The 18288-nt window shown below is 44.8% G+C and overlaps 6 protein-coding genes across 7 annotated transcripts; 2 read left to right on the top strand and 4 right to left on the bottom strand.

The window, feature by feature from the left end:
* Nucleotides 1–3796: 3796 nt before the first annotated feature.
* LOC6601700 lies at nt 3797–4320 on the top strand. Its single transcript, XM_002026667.2, has 2 exons — nt 3797–3986; nt 4055–4320. Exons 1-2 carry the CDS (start codon nt 3872–3874, stop codon nt 4087–4089), a joined length of 150 nt encoding a protein of 49 aa, XP_002026703.1. The 5' UTR covers nt 3797–3871; the 3' UTR covers nt 4090–4320.
* An 806-nt stretch (nt 4321–5126) lies between these two features.
* LOC6601702 (solute carrier family 35 member C2) lies at nt 5127–7722 on the top strand. Of its 2 annotated transcripts, none has more exons than XM_002026669.2 (4): nt 5127–5338; nt 5412–6106; nt 6183–6435; nt 6508–7722. In XM_002026669.2, exons 2-4 carry the CDS (start codon nt 5435–5437, stop codon nt 7089–7091), a joined length of 1509 nt encoding a protein of 502 aa, XP_002026705.2. In that variant the 5' UTR covers nt 5127–5338; nt 5412–5434; the 3' UTR covers nt 7092–7722. The 2 variants fall into 2 exon arrangements, with proteins under 2 accessions (XP_002026705.2, XP_026849924.1); XM_026994123.1 differs by having other exon boundaries at nt 5409–6106.
* On the bottom strand, nt 7701–9564 carry LOC113566913. The gene is made up of 4 exons (XM_026994124.1): nt 9443–9564; nt 9189–9375; nt 8693–9118; nt 7701–8632 (listed from the first exon to the last, which is right to left on the bottom strand). The coding sequence occupies exons 1-4, from the start codon at nt 9536–9538 to the stop codon at nt 7968–7970; spliced, it is 1374 nt and encodes a 457-aa protein (XP_026849925.1). The 5' UTR covers nt 9539–9564; the 3' UTR covers nt 7701–7967.
* A 623-nt stretch (nt 9565–10187) lies between these two features.
* LOC113566911 lies at nt 10188–12392 on the bottom strand. Its single transcript, XM_026994121.1, has 5 exons — nt 12275–12392; nt 12021–12207; nt 11525–11950; nt 10468–11464; nt 10188–10395 (listed from the first exon to the last, which is right to left on the bottom strand). Exons 1-4 carry the CDS (start codon nt 12368–12370, stop codon nt 10734–10736), a joined length of 1440 nt encoding a protein of 479 aa, XP_026849922.1. The 5' UTR covers nt 12371–12392; the 3' UTR covers nt 10188–10395; nt 10468–10733.
* A 627-nt stretch (nt 12393–13019) lies between these two features.
* Nucleotides 13020–15233, bottom strand: LOC113566909 (cyclin-J-like protein). The gene is made up of 5 exons (XM_026994119.1): nt 15103–15233; nt 14853–15039; nt 14357–14782; nt 13300–14296; nt 13020–13227 (listed from the first exon to the last, which is right to left on the bottom strand). Exons 1-4 carry the CDS (start codon nt 15196–15198, stop codon nt 13566–13568), a joined length of 1440 nt encoding a protein of 479 aa, XP_026849920.1. The 5' UTR covers nt 15199–15233; the 3' UTR covers nt 13020–13227; nt 13300–13565.
* Nucleotides 15234–15850: 617 nt separating this feature from the next.
* LOC113566912 lies at nt 15851–18059 on the bottom strand. The gene is made up of 5 exons (XM_026994122.1): nt 17933–18059; nt 17681–17867; nt 17185–17610; nt 16128–17124; nt 15851–16055 (listed from the first exon to the last, which is right to left on the bottom strand). Exons 1-4 carry the CDS (start codon nt 18026–18028, stop codon nt 16394–16396), a joined length of 1440 nt encoding a protein of 479 aa, XP_026849923.1. The 5' UTR covers nt 18029–18059; the 3' UTR covers nt 15851–16055; nt 16128–16393.
* Nucleotides 18060–18288: the final 229 nt, after the last annotated feature.

Here is an 18288-nt window from a genome sequence, read left to right as displayed (position 1 = left end):
AATATTTCTAGAATAAACAAATTCCAGCTGTTCGAATACTTTAGGAATATTTTTAGTCGAAAAGTAGCAACCAATAGAATCTATCTATCTTAGATCTTAGTTCTATATCTGCTTCCATACTCCTCCTCGTTGTATGTTTTATATTCGAACTCTACTTTAAAGACAGCCACCTCAGCTTCCATCTAATATCCATTTATCTCTGTTAGGTCCTTGCTGCTTCATGCGGTAGTGGTCCAACGAATAAAGTAGGGAGAGAGAAAAGGCAACATAACAACAAGGATTCCTTCCAGTGGATGCCGGAGAATGCAGATCCTGTAAACTAGAATGAAGAGAGGGCCATTGTACACACGGAGGTCACAAACGACCTGGCTGTCCTTCCTCTCCCTTTTGGCTCTGACTTTTGTTTTGGCAAACGGCATGAAACGAGCTTCCCTTTTGCCATCCCTCTCTCTATCCCTCTCTCTCTCCCTCTCTGGTTGTCTCTCTGTGTTGCCGGTTGGGGGCAGCATCATTAACATTATGTAAGCAGGAGCAACGGCAACAACCGGCGACACTGACGGCAGCAGCAACAGACGTTAAAGGCTCTCCATTCTCCTTTCTCCTTTCGCCTTTCGCCCTTTGCCTCACCTGCCACACTCTCTTTCACTCTCCGCTCTGCCTCTCTGCCGCTCCGGGCATGGGGCAGGTATGCCCGAAGTTGTAATTTATGCTCTGACAAAATGGCGCACAAAAAAACCTCGAGCAAATGGGTGGCACAAGGGAGGTGAAAGCCTCTCACGTAATGCCCCAACTATGGGGGTTAGAAAAGGGTGGCCGCATAGTTGGCCTATGTGTTGCACTTGACGGGGCAGCCACTTCTACATACATACATATACATATATGTGTTTATGTTGTGGCTTATGTTTATCTGGCTTATATACAGCAGGCGTTTGGCCCTTGCGGTGGCATCAACTAAAGCTTCAACAAAATCTTTCATTTGAAGTTCAGCTGGAATTTAAAAGTGCTAATGCGGGATGATCAGAGATGGTAGTAGTATCATCAGACCAGCGCAGAGACCGATTCCCTTAAGACTTTCTTCCACATTCAGAGAGTATTCCATTTGTATATACTCTTAAATGTGGCTTACAGACTTACAGGCCATAAAACGAGGCAAAACCCTGCAGAAATGTTTATCTTCTTGCCACCACAATTCCAAAAACCTGAACAATGCCAAAGATATCTGTGTATCTGTACGTGTATGTATCTGGATGGGCTTGGATGCCCGTGTGGCTAGGTGAAAAACTTTTGAGCAAACTGCATAAACGAAACTTCTTATAAAGTCTATAAAACGTAATGACTCGCGCTACATGCGCGCATCTCCCGACAAAGTATGCAACAAAAAGTTCCAGTGACTTTGACAGCGCGACAAGGGAGACCGACAGCAGACTGGCACGGCACTGAGCGTATTACTATACGGAAATTCCTGCAGGTAACAAAAACTCAACTCCCCCAGCGGTGGGGCTTTGATTAAAGGCAAGACTTTTGCAGGAGTTCAGAAGGCTAAGCATTGAATTCCGTGTGGAGTTCAAGGTTTGCCAAGTGAATCCCTTACGCGCCTATACCTGGACAGGGATTAAAGCCTAACAATGATTTGGGTCCATAAACAAATAAATCTCCATATAGGATATGGTATTCTAGTCTTAACCTACCCCTTCATTAGTGAATCAGTCAGACAAACACTAAACTGTAAATAGCTTAAAGATGGATAGATTTGTGTCCTTCTTCATTTGGCATTTGATTTGATTTGATTTGATTCCGTGACGTCAAGTCAGGCAAATAGTTGTGTGACTGCACTTGAAATCCCATCCGAAGGCGGAAAAGAGTTTGAAGGATTTTGTGTGCCGCAAAATGTCAAATCACCAAACACCAATACCAGAGCAAATCAAATTTGCATGCAACATCGCGCGTCCAAGTGTTTGAGTATTCGGGCGGGTGGGGGCATGGGAATTGAAATCCGTTTGCAAAATGCCAGCTATTTATATTTGTCCATTGGTGTGGTATGCTTTCCTCTACGTGTACATGTACGTGAGGGATTGTGCCTGTGTGTGTGTGAGACATGTCTGCACTTGTCACACTGATTCTGCCGATTAGAAATTAATCGAATTTTACTGTCGAATCGAAAGCAGTCCGACGGCAACAGCGACGGCGACGGCGACAGCGACAGCGACGGTGGGTTTTCGCGTCAGGAAGTACCCGAGACGTTGGGCGGGCGCCCATGCTGTTTCCATGGTAATGCAAAAAACAAGCAGGCAGGCACATGCCAAACACACACACACACCGATACACTCTCCGTTCAGTCACACAGATACACACAAATACAATCAAAACACCCATCCACACACGCAAGACCGTCTCAGACACTGACACTGAATGTTACGCAGTCGGCAGGCGGTCTTTCAAGCAAAATACCAAAGCATTTTGCCTAATGGCTGATAAGCTAAGCTCCATTCATTTATATAAGAAAACGGAAATGGAGGGAACGCCGAAGCCCCCCTTCCAATTTGATTCTTATTTAAATTTAATTTGATTTGTAACGTGCATTCCTCTGTACGGGGCGCTCGTTGGCTCTCACCTGTTCCACAATTGTCGACATTTTTTTGGTGGCTGGGATATTTCACACCCGCTTGAAGGTTTCTATATCACTTTTGTCGTTGTGCAGAGCTCTTTTTGATGGAAATCCTGTGCGAGATTTCATTCATATTCAGCCACTGCACCGCATTTTGTTGCTGTGGTTCTTTCTTTCTACTCTTCGATTTTCAATGAACGCCAAAAATAATTCAATGTAATGTGGTAGTACGAATAATACGCGACTTGTCCGCGGCGGCGCCCGAGAAAGATTGAGGCAGCAAAATCCAGTGTCCTTCCCAGGACGTTTTTCCCACAGTAACGCTGACTGCGCCGCGCAAAGAATCTGCAAAAAGGTATGGACAACGAGGCAAAACGCTGAGAAACATTAGAAAGGCATGCTACGAAGCTCACCTCACCACGTCCTTCTTAACAAACCTTGGTTTTGTTGCTATTTTGTAAATAACAATTGAGAACTGCCAAACACTGCCGTTATAGATCATTTTTGAAAAAAATTATTTTACTGTCTGAAATTCATAGGATTTCTGATGCCGCATGAAGGGAAACGACAGTAAATGGCATTTCTACATGCATTTTGCATGGTGCGATAGTACAAGAAGGTGCGTCAATCAGCGCCAAAACGGGAACGACCTACAGCACTGTTTCCTAAATATTACCACTAACCTTTTAGTACTGAATGGTTAGCAAGACCCTCAGCCCGGAGCACATACATTTATTCGATTGATGAATTTATTTTCCACTTGAAGTACTATTTTTATTTGATTGTGTCTATAATAAGGTGTAAACAAAAAAGTTACCATGTACAAAAATATCAATTTTGTACATGGTACTTACACGGTAACTACATATTTGATACATACATATGAACTACGGCACATGTTGCTGGCTCAAACAAATTGAATGCTGCCTACGGGATAATATTACCGTTACAGATCTTTTTTGAAAAATAATGTTTTTATTGTCTCAAATTATCAGAATTATTATGCAGATCCTTAATTGGTATTCAATAGGGTGTCAAAAACGATATTAAGTGGCACTTCAACACGAATTTTACATGGTGTGTTAGTACAAAACGAGAACGACCTACAACACTGTTTCTTGCCTTTATTGAATATTATTGCAAGGTGTGTTAGAACAAGGAGGTTGTTTATCAGGCACGTGCAAGAAAACCAGAGTGAGCACACATCACACACATTTAATTGTAAATAATTAAGAATATCATAAAGAAACCCTTTACCTGCGCACCATGTTCCGCCTGCAACAAGCTCAGCCCGATCCCGCCGAGGAGCAGAAACGTGTGGCATCCGAGGTCCGCTTCAGTTTCATCATTTTCGGCACACTCTGCGCCGCCATCCGGCTGGGTAAAATTTTCTCCATAGAAAATTATGTAAAATGTGTGTAATCATTCCCGTTTTTCTCTTATCTGCAGCTCCTATTGTACTGAAACAGTTGAACACTGCCTAAATAGCAAATAAAACCAAATGGCACGACATCGAAGCAGCTTGCAGTCAAACAGATTATAAATTAAGTGTTAAAGCTACTCAATTATGATGGAATTGACTATGAAAGGCACTTTATTAATACACAATGCATTTATTTAAACGCACAGTGACCAAAAACAGCTAGTTTAATGTGTAATTAAAGCCTCATGACCCAGCAAATATACACATCTTGTTCCCAATGTTCACAAAATTAGTTTAGTCGTTTGTTTACGTCGTTTCGTACAGAAAAAGTAGCCGTGAAGAATCGTAATGGAACATAAAAAGTCAATTAGGTCCAGAACCTCTTGGGTTCTTCTGACAGTCGAAATGTTTGATCTTCACGCCACCCAGCCTGTAAGGGGGAGTGGGGTGGGCACCGTGGAGACGTTTTGGGCACGTTTAGTTTTGTTTTTTCACACAGAGATGTGGTCTGCAAGTATGGTCATGGTTTAATGGAGCTAAGTGTTTACGCGCCTAAGGTTTGAGCATTATCTATGTACAAGTCGTACATAGATAATGCTCAAACCTTAGGCGCGTAAACACTTAGCTCCAGCGATTATGCAGTCAACATGGAATCGTAAATCACTTGATAAAAGTGAAACGGCATAACGGGAAAAATATACAATTATACATAAAGCGAAGAAAAGTAGAAGAGGAAATGGATGAAGGAATGGCAACATGAATAATTCGTCAGTTCTGAGGTCCAGACGCACATAGTGCTATAGAAGGGGGTATGGACAACAGGCAAAAACAGCCAAGGCAAATTTCAAAGTTCGTACGAACCTCACCTCGCGAGTGAGAACAATATATGTACCTTGAAGACAAATTCGGCAAGGTATATCGGGCAAATGAGGTGAAATTCATTTTGCATGCGTGGCATTTTCTGGGGAGTTTTGCTTCTTGTCCATACCCTCTTTTTCCCCCCATTATGTAGCTAAGTGTAGCAAATGTGTAGTTACCGTGTAGTTATTTTCAGCCCCCACCGGGGGGGGCCTTATCGATAACTGAAACAGTTGGCAGCAAACAAAACAAACGGACGGGGCAAAAATGAAAACGTAAATTTATTTTATTGGCGAACAGAAGAAACCAATACAACCAAAAACCTGAGTCAAAGCCGCCTACGCAGATAACAGGCACTGGAACGTGTCGCGGGACGCGGGGAAATTGCACAAAACACAAACATATGGATGGATCCATAAACTTTCCAGATAACGAAGCGACGAAGAAGTAATGTGAGTATTTCTGTTTTTTGCTGTCTTTTAGCCTGGCTTTTCTTGTTAACTTCTTACGGTTGCGCGACAGCAGCAGCAGCAGCGAACCCCCCGATAATGGTGGCCGCAAAGTACGAGCGCCTCAATTCCCAGAGTGGAGGGGGCGGCGGCGGTTCCGGCGGTGTTGGCAGCAGCAGCTGTGCTGATGACGATGACTGCGAGGAAATTGAGCTCAATTTGGACAAGAAGACGACGTCAACGACAACGCTGCAGAATGGCAAAGATAGACGCCTGGCTAACTTCAAATACGTGAACAGCAGCAATAGCATTGGTAGCGGGCTTGGAGTCGGCGACGTAGCAGCCACGTCGGCACGGGAGAAGATCATGGCGCGGCAGGCGGATGCCCGCTTTATGCAGATGGCCATTGGCACCCTGGTCATTATTATGATCTACCTAACGCTCTCCATTTCGCTGACCTTCTACCAAACGGACATCAATCGCGAGATGCCATTCCCCCTAACGATTGTCACGTATCACCTAATCCTTAAATTCATTTTGGCTGCCCTCGTGCGTAGGATTTATAAGCTGCGCGTGGGTCGATCCCGTGTGCAGCTGGATTGGCGTGTGGCATTGAGAAAAATGGCACCCACTGGTGTCGCCAGTGCCATTGATATCGGTTTCTCCAACTGGGGATTGGCCCTGGTGCCCATATCTCTGTACACAATGACCAAATCATCTACCATAGTGTTTATACTGCTGTTTGCCATAGCTTTAGGATTGGAAAAGAAGGTACGTCCATCTACAATATGGGAAGTGGAGTAAATATGTTAATGCGCGTTTCGATCCGATCCGATCTCTTTCTTAGAGCTGGTCTCTGGTGTTTATTGTGGGCCTCATTGGCGCTGGCCTGGTGATGTTCACCTACAAGTCCACGCAGTTCAATGCCTTGGGCTTCTTCTTCATACTGTTTGCCTCGCTGAGCAGCGGCCTGCGCTGGAGTTTCGCACAGTTTATTATGCAAAAATCAAAACTCGGGCTGCACAATCCGATTGACATGATCTACTACATGCAGCCGTGGATGATTGCCTCGCTGCTGCCGCTTGTTTGTGGCATTGAAGGTGCGTATGGGTATATCTTAGCTTATAGCCACTGGAAACCATGCTAATCCCACTCTTATTTTCCCCTTGCAGGTGTAAAGCTTTACGATGTGGCGGAGAACCTAAAGAGGTATACGACGGATGAAATAACGTGGGCCATTGCCAGGATAACCTTCGGGGCACTGCTTGCGTTCCTCATGGAGTTCACCGAGTTCTTGGTGCTGTGCAAGACCTCCAGCCTGACGCTTTCGATAGCGGGTATATTCAAGGACATTTGCCAGCTGTTCCTGGCCGTCACCCTCAAAAAGGACCAGCTGAGTCCCATCAACTATGTGGGTCTGGTTGTCTGCCTTGCGGGCATTGCCTGCCATCTGTGGCACAAATACTCCACCATGGCCGATGCGGAGAAGCAGCAAAAGGACCTGCATCTGGACAACGACCGTGACGATTTGTCGGCAGAGTACAACTTCAATGAGGGAGGAGCTGGTGGCGGTGGCGGCGGCGGCGGTGCAGACAATTCCATTGCGGGCATCCATGTGAGATCCCACTCGACGTTGACGGTGCCATTGCTGGAGCAAACCGATTCCGAGGATGAGTCGGGCAATGATCTGAACAACAAGCAGAATTCCTCCGATGTCATATTCGATGTGCTCAAGCGACGCGATATGCAGCGATGAGGCGAGGCGAGGCGGCCCGGACCTGCGCGCCTGGACGTTGTGCTGTAAATGTTGTAAATTCAAAATGTTTCTGCGGAACCACTTAGGCCGAAGATTAGTAAGATAGTTAATCCCCAAATTCCACTCTCTGTCTCCCTCTTCTCTCAAACATTCTTGCATTTGAAATTAGGCTAGAACTTCCCCTTTGGGAGCAATATCAAATTGTAGTGTCCCCCCACGATCGATACTTGAAAATTATATATTTCCATTTTTGATGATACAAACTGGAGCTGCGTCTAGCGGGTATTCCTGCCCTGTAGATCCGATCCTCTACTTTGTTTTGTTCCTTGCTTTTAAGAATTCTCGCGGCATTCAGCTCCAGTTCTTTGCTCCAGCTCTACTATTTTGAATGCATTTAGTATTAGCATTTTTGAAATGGATAACAATGTCATTCCTTAATTCCCTCCCTCCTCTTAAATCCCCTCAAGACTCTATTCTCGATTGGATTGGATTTTGTTTTTTAGAAAATTGTTTGTCTAGTTAATAACAACTCTTTTATTGTTGATTTTTTTTTATGTGAGTGTGTGTGTGTAATATTTTTTTTGATAAGAGAATGATTCCCATTATACAATAAAAATACAATAAAGAGAAATGTTTGTGTATGCATTACGATATGGGAGTGTTCAATACAATTGAATGGGGATATCGCATGAGAAACAGCATGATTTTGAAGTATACCCATCCGCGTGGGGTATGTGTTTAAAGAATAGTGTGTGTTTCTGGTACTTCTATGAAATTATAAACCTATTTGCTTAGCAATCATCTTCAGTGCGCTTGAGCTTGTGAGTGTTTTGGTCTTCGGTAAACCCGATTACCGAATCAAAATATTGAAATTGGTCAGTCGGTAAGACGCTTCGCTTGCGGCTCATCTTGGCAGTCATAATCTATACGCTTGCGCTTGAAAGCACGTTCCAGTTCTTTTATGACCACTTCTCTATCTAATTTCTTCGCTTTTTCCTTGGAGTCTAATGCTAATTCATTCAGCTCTAAGGTTGTCTGTGTCTGCTGCTCTTCGTATTGTAAGTCAGTCTGTTCCTGCAGCTCTGCTAGAGAAAAGACAGCTGCTATCTGCAGCTCTTCCTGAGAAAAGACAGCTGGTTCCTGCGGCTCTTCTTGAACAACTCCAGCTAGATCGGACCCTGGAACAGCAGGTTTCTGCACCTGCACAGTAATTATATCCTGCTGCACGGTCACCGATTCCTTCACTATGACCATCGAATCCCCAACGCCAGAGTCCGTTGTGGAGCAATTGGGATTAATGGTATCTGCCGAAGATGGGCCCATGTTTACGTATGTTGGCAGGGCATTGGGCGCCACGGAGCTGTTCTGCTGCCAGTTATAGTACTTTGTGATCTCCCCCACCAATGGCTCAACCTCGTGTTCCGGATAAGATGTCAGTTTGGAGAGATACTGTGACCAGCACTTGAGTCCGCTTAGATGACGCACCGCTCCTATGCAGGCGGCGGCCAATAAAGAAGGTCGCGCGTTTGCAAAACTTGTAACTGAAAGAGAAAATAGTTTACTTGATTACGATTTTAATAGGAAAGTCACTCGATGCTTACTGCTCAATGTACAGTCTGCCAGGCGAAGCAGCAGCTGCGACAAGGCCGACATCATGACTGCAAAGCTTTCGTATTGCAATGGCGATTGATCGTTCTGCTCGCTACGATTATTCTTCAGCATGGCCTTGTAGTGGGCGAAGTCGTTGCGCGTAAGGAAGCTGCAAGCAAAAAACTCCACAAAGCTGGCCGTGGTGGGACGCATTAGCTCAAAATTCAGGCTGGCCAGCACCTTGCGCTCCACCACATTGTATTCGAAAACGGTGTACAACGAATCAGGTATCAGGCAGTTCAGTTCGCTGTAGCGCGGCACACTCGCATCGTTGTCTTCGATCTGGGCCGCAATGTGAAGACATGTGAGGGCCAGCAATGGCAGTTTTTCGCTACTAATCGTGTAGTAGTCGGTCATACAATCCATATAGTAGATACCTGGTTAAGTGGGATTGGGTTTGGGAATGTGAATGTGATCAATAGCAGCAGGATATTCGCACATATTTACCCAAATGCACTGAGGCGCGATTCAGTGTGTACTTTTGCGCTGCGAATTGAAAAAGCTGAAACAATTTGGGGCGCTCCTCCAGCTGCATGGAGTTGAATAATATGGGACGACGACGCATCTCTGCCTCCTTCATGTTCACAAATATGTCCTGGGCATAATCGGTGAGCCAATGCGTCTTCCAGAGACGCTGCAAGTAGGTATTTTTTTTTGTAGGGACCAAAAAAAAAAAAAACAAAAAAAAAACCGCCTCGAACCTCAGGATCCAGTTGAAACTGATCCGTTACATCTCGCTTTCCTAATGCAAAAGCATTCTCTTCGATGGTGGTTGGCGCCATTTCATTCACTTGCATTAAAATTACGTTTTTTTGATCTAATTCCGCAGTCTACAAAAATTATGACTTGCGGCTTTTTTTTTACAAAGAACACAACAAGAAAAACATGTCCGCTCTAACGGCTCTTGTCAATGTGACCGTCCGCCGTGTGCTGTCGTTTAAAAGAACAGGGCTGCCAAACTTCGGCTGTCGCAGCGCACTTATTTAATTAAACTTTACTAAACTGCGAAAACAGAGACAGTCTTAAGGGAAAAGCATGCAGTGGGAACGATAGATAGGGATATATATGCGTCAGTTTGGCTCACCAGTTGTGCTGGGACCGGCGCCTGGGGCAGAGATGATCGATTGTTACCACTTACAGATCAAACTCTGCTGGCTTGGCGGGCTTTGTGTGTTGAAAAACATAGACGTGTCCGACGACGGCTACGAACACTAATTTGGCGTTTTTTTTCTCTCATGCTATCTCTTTCTTCGCAGCGACACCATAAAAGGGGCGGCTGCTTCCTGGCAGTTTTTTACCAGCCCCATTTTGGCTACCAAAGGCCAATTTGTAGAGAAACATATGTGGATTTCTCTTTATAAATTGAAATTTACACATATACATATATACATACCCCTTACAGTAATCATGAAATTTCTTCCCCACAATGAGTATGTTTTTCGTTCGTTCTTCGTTCTAATATTTATGTATTTGTATTCCATTTGGAAATAAAGCTATGGTTGATGAGATGACGCCAATTGTCGTCAACGCTGAGAAGATGGAGACGGGACTACCGTATATGAGCGGGCGAGCGCTATGGCCAAATTCATGCGCTTATGGGATATAAGGGCTCTCCAGTGGAGCGCACAGTGGAAATCAGCATTATGTCGCGCTCCTGGGTTATATAGATCAAGATAAATATACATTACATACTATACAGATTGCATAAGACTTCATGTGTGCTCACCTGTCCTTGGAACTTTTCAATCGTGTATGCATTACGATATGGGAGTGTTCAATACAATTGAATGGGGATATCGCATGAGAAAAAGCATGATTTTGAAGTATACCCATCCGCGTGGGGTATGTGTTTAAAGAATAGTGTGTAAGTGTTTCTGGTACTTCTATGAAATTATAAACCTATTTGCTTAGCAATCATCTTCAGTGCGCTTGAGCTTGTGAGTGTTTTGGTCTTCGGTAAACCTGATTACCGAATCAAAATATGGAAATTGGTCAGTCGGTAAGACGCTTCGCTTGCGGCTCATCTTGGCAGTCATAATCTATACGCTTGCGCTTGAAAGCACGTTCCAGTTCTTTTATGACCACTTCTCTATCTAATTTCTTCGCTTTTTCCTTGGAGTCTAATGCTAATTCATTCAGCTCTAAGGTTGTCTGTGTCTGCTGCTCTTCGTATTGTAAGTCAGTCTGTTCCTGCAGCTCTGCTAGAGAAAAGACAGCTGTTATCTGCAGCTCTCCCTGAGAAAAGGCAGTTTGTTCCTGCAGCTCTCCTTGAGAAAAGACAGCTGCTATCTGCAGCTCTTCCTGAGAAAAGTCAGCTGGTTCCTGCGGCTCTTCTTGAACAACTCCAGCTAGATCGGACCCTGGAACAGCAGGTTTCTGCAACTGCACAGTAATGTTATCATGCTGCACGGTCACCGATTCCTTCATTATGACCATCGAATCGCCAATGCCAGAGTCCGTTGTGGAGCAATTGGGATTAATGGTATCTGCCGAAGATGGGCCCATGTTTACGTATGTTGGCAGGGCATTGGGCGCCACGGAGCTGTTCTGCTGCCAGTTATAGTACTTTGTGATCTCCCCCACCAATGGCTCAACCTCGTGTTCCGGATAAGATGTCAGTTTGGAGAGATACTGTGACCAGCACTTGAGTCCGCTTAGATGACGCACCGCTCCTATGCAGGCGGCGGCCAATAAAGAAGGTCGCGCGTTTGCAAAACTTGTAACTGAAAGAGAAAATAGTTTACTTGATTACGATTTTAATAGGAAAGTCACTCGATGCTTACTGCTCAATGTACAGTCTGCCAGGCGAAGCAGCAGCTGCGACAAGGCCGACATCATGACTGCAAAGCTTTCGTATTGCAATGGCGATTGATCGTTCTGCTCGCTAGGATTGTTCTCCAGCATGGCCTTGTAGTGGGCGAAGTCGTTGCGCGTGAGGAAGCTGCAAGCAAAAAACTCCACAAAGCTGGCCGTGGTGGGACGCATTAGCTCAAAATTCAGGCTGGCCAGCACCTTGCGCTCCAACACAATGTATTCGAAAACGGTGTACAACGAATCAGGTATCAGGCAGTTCAGTTCGCTGTAGCGCGGCACACTCGCATCGTTGTCTTCGATCTGGGCCGCAATGTGAAGACATGTGAGGGCCAGCAATGGCAGTTTTTCGCTACTAATCGTGTAGTAGTCGGTCATACAATCCATATAGTAGATACCTGGTTAAGTGGGATTGGGTTTGGGAATGTGAATGTGATCAATAGCAGCAGGATATTCGCACATATTTACCCAAATGCACTGAGGCGCGATTCAGTGTGTACTTTTGCGCTGCGAATTGAAAAAGCTGAAACAATTTGGGGCGCTCCTCCAGCTGCATGGAGTTGAATAATATGGGACGACGACGCATCTCTGCCTCCTTCATGTTCACAAATATGTCCTGGGCATAATCGGTGAGCCAATGCGTCTTCCAGAGACGCTGCAAGTAGGTATTTTTTTTTGTAGGGACCAAAAAAAAAAAAAAACAAAAAAAAACCGCCTCGAACCTCAGGATCCAGTTGAAACTGATCCGTTACATCTCGCTTTCCTAATGCAAAAGCATTCTCTTCGATGGTGGTTGGCGCCATTTCATTCACTTGCATTAAAATTACGTTTTTTTGATCTAATTCCGCAGTCTACAAAAATTATGACTTGCGGCTTTTTTTTTACAAAGAACACAACAAGAAAAACATGTCCGCTCTAACGGCTCTTGTCAATGTGACCGTCCGCCGTGTGCTGTCGTTTAAAAGAACAGGGCTGCCAAACTTCGGCTGTCGCAGCGCACTTATTTAATTAAACTTTACTAAACTGCGAAAACAGAGACAGTCTTAAGGGAAAAGCATGCAGTGGGAACGATAGATAGGGATATATATGCGTCAGTTTGGCTCACCAGTTGTGCTGGGACCGGCGCCTGGGGCAGAGATGATCGATTGTTACCACTTACAGATCAAACTCTGCTGGCTTGGCGGGCTTTGTGTGTTGAAAAACATAGACGTGTCCGACGACGGCTACGAACACTAATTTGGCGTTTTTTTTCTCTCATGCTATCTCTTTCTTCGCAGCGACACCATAAAAGGGGCGGCTGCTTCCTGGCAGTTTTTTACCAGCCCCATTTTGGCTACCAAAGGCCAATTTGTAGAGAAACATATGTGGATTTCTCTTTATAAATTGAAATTTACACATATACATATATACATACCCCTTACAGTAATCATGAAATTTCTTCCCCACAATGAGTATGTTTTTCGTTCGTTCTTCGTTCTAATATTTATGTATTTGTATTCCATTTGGAAATAAAGCTATGGTTGATGAGATGACGCCAATTGTCGTCAACGCTGAGAAGATGGAGACGGGACTACCGTATATGAGCGGGCGAGCGCTATGGCCAAATTCATGCGCTTATGGGATATAAGGGCTCTCCAGTGGAGCGCACAGTGGAAATCAGCATTATGTCGCGCTCCTGGGTTATATAGATCAAGATAAATATACATTACATACTATACAGATTGCATAAGACTTCATGTGTGCTCACCTGTCCTTGGAACTTTTCAATCGTGTATGCATTACGATATGGGAGTGTTCAATACAATTGAATGGGGATATCGCATGAGAAAAAGCATGATTTTGAAGTATACCCATCCGCGTGGGGTATGTGTTTAAAGAATAGTGTGTAAGTGTTTCTGGTACTTCTATGAAATTATAAACCTATTTGCTTAGCAATCATCTTCAGTGCGCTTGAGCTTGTGAGTGTTTTGGTCTTCGGTAAACCTGATTACCGAATCAAAATATGGAAATTGGTCAGTCGGTAAGACGCTTCGCTTGCGGCTCATCTTGGCAGTCATAATCTATACGCTTGCGCTTGAAAGCACGTTCCAGTTCTTTTATGACCACTTCTCTATCTAATTTCTTCGCTTTTTCCTTGGAGTCTAATGCTAATTCATTCAGCTCTAAGGTTGTCTGTGTCTGCTGCTCTTCGTATTGTAAGTCAGTCTGTTCCTGCAGCTCTGCTAGAGAAAAGACAGCTGTTATCTGCAGCTCTCCCTGAGAAAAGGCAGTTTGTTCCTGCAGCTCTCCTTGAGAAAAGACAGCTGCTATCTGCAGCTCTTCCTGAGAAAAGTCAGCTGGTTCCTGCGGCTCTTCTTGAACAACTCCAGCTAGATCGGACCCTGGAACAGCAGGTTTCTGCAACTGCACAGTAATGTTATCATGCTGCACGGTCACCGATTCCTTCATTATGACCATCGAATCGCCAATGCCAGAGTCCGTTGTGGAGCAATTGGGATTAATGGTATCTGCCGAAGATGGGCCCATGTTTACGTATGTTGGCAGGGCATTGGGCGCCACGGAGCTGTTCTGCTGCCAGTTATAGTACTTTGTGATCTCCCCCACCAATGGCTCAACCTCGTGTTCCGGATAAGATGTCAGTTTGGAGAGATACTGTGACCAGCACTTGAGTCCGCTTAGATGACGCACCGCTCCTATGCAGGCGGCGGCCAATAAAGAAGGTCGCGCGTTTGCAAAACTTGTAACTGAAAGAGAAAATAGTTTACTTGATTACGATTTTAATAGGAAAGTCACTCGATGCTTACTACTCAATGTACAGTCTGCCAGGCGAAGCAGCAGCTGCGACAAGGCCGACATCATGACTGCAAAGCATTCGTATTGCAATGGCGATTGATCGTTCTGCTCGCTAGGATTGTTCTCCAGCATGGCCTTGTAGTGGGCGAAGTCGTTGCGCGTGAGGAAGCTGCAAGCAAAAAACTCCACAAAGCTGGCCGTGGTGGGACGCATTAGCTCAAAATTCAGGCTGGCCAGCACCTTGCGCTCCAACACAATGTATTCGAAAACGGTGTACAACGAATCAGGTATCAGGCAGTTCAGTTCGCTGTAGCGCGGCACACTCGCATCGTTGTCTTCGATCTGGGCCGCAATGTGAAGACATGTGAGGGCCAGCAATGGCAGTTTTTCGCTACTAATCGTGTAGTAGTCGGTCATACAATCCATATAGTAGATACCTGGTTAAGTGGGATTGGATTTGGGAATATGAATGTGATCAATAGCAGCAGGATATTCGCACATATTTACCCAAATGCACTGAGGCGCGATTCAGTTTGTACTTTTGCGCTGCGAATATACAAAGCTGCAACAATTTGGGGCGCTCCTCCAGCTGCATGGAGTTGAATAATATGGGACGACGACGCATCTCTGCCTCCTTCATGTTCACAAATATGTCCTGGGCATAATCGGTGAGCCAATGCGTCTTCCAGAGACGCTGCAAGTAGGTATTTTTTTTGTAGCAACCAAAAAAAAAAAAAACAAAAACACCGCCTCGAACCTCAGGATCCAGTTGAAACTGATCCGGTACATCTCGCTTTCCTAATGCAAAAGCATTCTCTTCGATGGTGGTTGGCGCCATTTCATTCACTTGCATTAAAATTACGTTTTTTTAATCTAATTCCGCAGTCTACAAAAATTATGACTTGCGGCTTTTTTTTTACAAAGAACACAACAAGAAAAACATGTCCGCTCTAACGGCTCTTGTCAATGTGACCGTCCGCCGTGTGCTGTCGTTTAAAAGAACAGGGCTGCCAAACTTCGGCTGTCGCAGCGCACTTATTTAATTAAACTTTACTAAACTGCGAAAACAGAGACAGTCTTAAGGGAAAAGCATGCAGTGGGAACGATAGATAGGGATACATATGCGTCAGTTTGGCTCACCAGTTGTGCTGGGACCGGCGCCTGGGGCAGAGATGATCGATTGTTACCACTTACAGATCAAACTCTGCTGGCTTGGCGGGCTTTGTGTGTTGAAAAACATAGACGTGTCCGACGACGGCTACGAACACTAATTTGGCGTTTTTTTTCTCTCATGCTATCTCTTTCTTCGCAGCGACACCATAAAAGGGGCGGCTGCTTCCTGGCAGTTTTTTACCAGCCCCATTTTGGCTACCAAAGGCAAATTTGTAGAGAAACATATGTGGATTTCTCTTTATAAATTGAAATTTACACATATACATATATACATACCCCTTACAGTAATAATGAAATTTCTTCCCCACAATGAGTATGTTTTTCGTTCGTTCTTCGTTCTAATATTTATGTATTTGTATTCCATTTGGAAATAAAGCTATAGTTGATGAGATGACGCCAATTGTCGTCAACGCTGAGAAGATGGAGACGGGACTACCGTATATGAGCGGGCGAGCGCTATGGCCAAATTCATGCGCTTATGGGATATAAGGGCTCTCCAGTGGAGCGCACAGTGGAAATCAGCATTATGTCGCGCTCCTGGGTTATATAGATCAAGATAAATATACATTACATACTATACAGATTGCATAAGACTTCATGTGTGCTCACCTGTCCTTGGAACTTTTCAATCGTGTATGCATTACGATATGGGAGTGTTTAATACAATTGAATGGGGATATCGCATGAGAAAAAGCATGATTTTGAAGTATACCCATCCGCGTGGGGTATGTGTTTAAAGAATAGTGTGTAAGTGTTTCTGGTACTTCTATGAAATTATAAACCTATTTGCTTAGCAATCATCTTCAGTGCGCTTGAGCTTGTGAGTGTTTTGGTCTTCGGTAAACCTGATTACCGAATCAAAATATGGAAATTGGTCAGTCGGTAAGACGCTTCGCTTGCGGCTCATCTTGGCAGTCATAATCTATACGCTTGCGCTTGAAAGCACGTTCCAGTTCTTTTATGACCACTTCTCTATCTAATTTCTTCGCTTTTTCCTTGGAGTCTAATGCTAATTCATTCAGCTCTAAGGTTGTCTGTGTCTGCTGCTCTTCGTATTGTAAGTCAGTCTGTTCCTGCAGCTCTGCTAGAGAAAAGACAGCTGTTATCTGCAGCTCTCCCTGAGAAAAGGCAGTTTGTTCCTGCAGCTCTCCTTGAGAAAAGACAGCTGCTATCTGCAGCTCTTCCTGAGAAAAGTCAGCTGGTTCCTGCGGCTCTTCTTGAACAACTCCAGCTAGATCGGACCCTGGAACAGCAGGTTTCTGCAACTGCACAGTAATGTTATCATGCTGCACGGTCACCGATTCCTTCATTATGACCATCGAATCGCCAATGCCAGAGTCCGTTGTGGAGCAATTGGGATTAATGGTATCTGCCGAAGATGGGCCCATGTTTACGTATGTTGGCAGGGCATTGGGCGCCACGGAGCTGTTCTGCTGCCAGTTATAGTACTTTGTGATCTCCCCCACCAATGGCTCAACCTCGTGTTCCGGATAAGATGTCAGTTTGGAGAGATACTGTGACCAGCACTTGAGTCCGCTTAGATGACGCACCGCTCCTATGCAGGCGGCGGCCAATAAAGAAGGTCGCGCGTTTGCAAAACTTGTAACTGAAAGAGAAAATAGTTTACTTGATTACGATTTTAATAGGAAAGTCACTCGATGCTTACTACTCAATGTACAGTCTGCCAGGCGAAGCAGCAGCTGCGACAAGGCCGACATCATGACTGCAAAGCTTTCGTATTGCAATGGCGATTGATCGTTCTGCTCGCTAGGATTGTTCTCCAGCATGGCCTTGTAGTGGGCGAAGTCGTTGCGCGTGAGGAAGCTGCAAGCAAAAAACTCCACAAAGCTGGCCGTGGTGGGACGCATTAGCTCAAAATTCAGGCTGGCCAGCACCTTGCGCTCCAACACAATGTATTCGAAAACGGTGTACAACGAATCAGGTATCAGGCAGTTCAGTTCGCTGTAGCGCGGCACACTCGCATCGTTGTCTTCGATCTGGGCCGCAATGTGAAGACATGTGAGGGCCAGCAATGGCAGTTTTTCGCTACTAATCGTGTAGTAGTCGGTCATACAATCCATATAGTAGATACCTGGTTAAGTGGGATTGGATTTGGGAATATGAATGTGATCAATAGCAGCAGGATATTCGCACATATTTACCCAAATGCACTGAGGCGCGATTCAGTTTGTACTTTTGCGCTGCGAATATACAAAGCTGCAACAATTTGGGGCGCTCCTCCAGCTGCATGGAGTTGAATAATATGGGACGACGACGCATCTCTGCCTCCTTCATGTTCACAAATATGTCCTGGGCATAATCGGTGAGCCAATGCGTCTTCCAGAGACGCTGCAAGTAGGTATTTTTTTTGTAGCTACCAAAAAAAAAAAAAAAACAAAAACACCGCCTCGAACCTCAGGATCCAGTTGAAACTGATCCGGTACATCTCGCTTTCCTAATGCAAAAGCATTCTCTTCGATGGTGGTTGGCGCCATTTCATTCACTTGCATTAAAATTACGTTTTTTTAATCTAATTCCGCAGTCTACAAAAATTATGACTTGCGGCTTTTTTTTACAAAGAACACAACAAGAAAAACATGTCCGCTCTAACGGCTCTTGTCAATGTGACCGTCCGCCGTGTGCTGTCGTTTAAAAGAACAGGGCTGCCAAACTTCGGCTGTCGCAGCGCACTTATTTAATTAAACTTTACTAAACTGCGAAAACAGAGACAGTCTTAAGGGAAAAGCATGCAGTGGGAACGATAGATACA

Source organism: Drosophila persimilis, unplaced genomic scaffold, assembly GCF_003286085.1.
Source record: "Drosophila persimilis strain 14011-0111.01,24,50 unplaced genomic scaffold, DperRS2 tig00001261-arrow-arrow-pilon, whole genome shotgun sequence".
NCBI lineage: Eukaryota > Metazoa > Arthropoda > Insecta > Diptera > Drosophilidae > Drosophila > Drosophila persimilis.
Note: the sequence above shows the minus strand (reverse complement) of the source record. Positions and strands in the feature narration are given on the sequence as shown.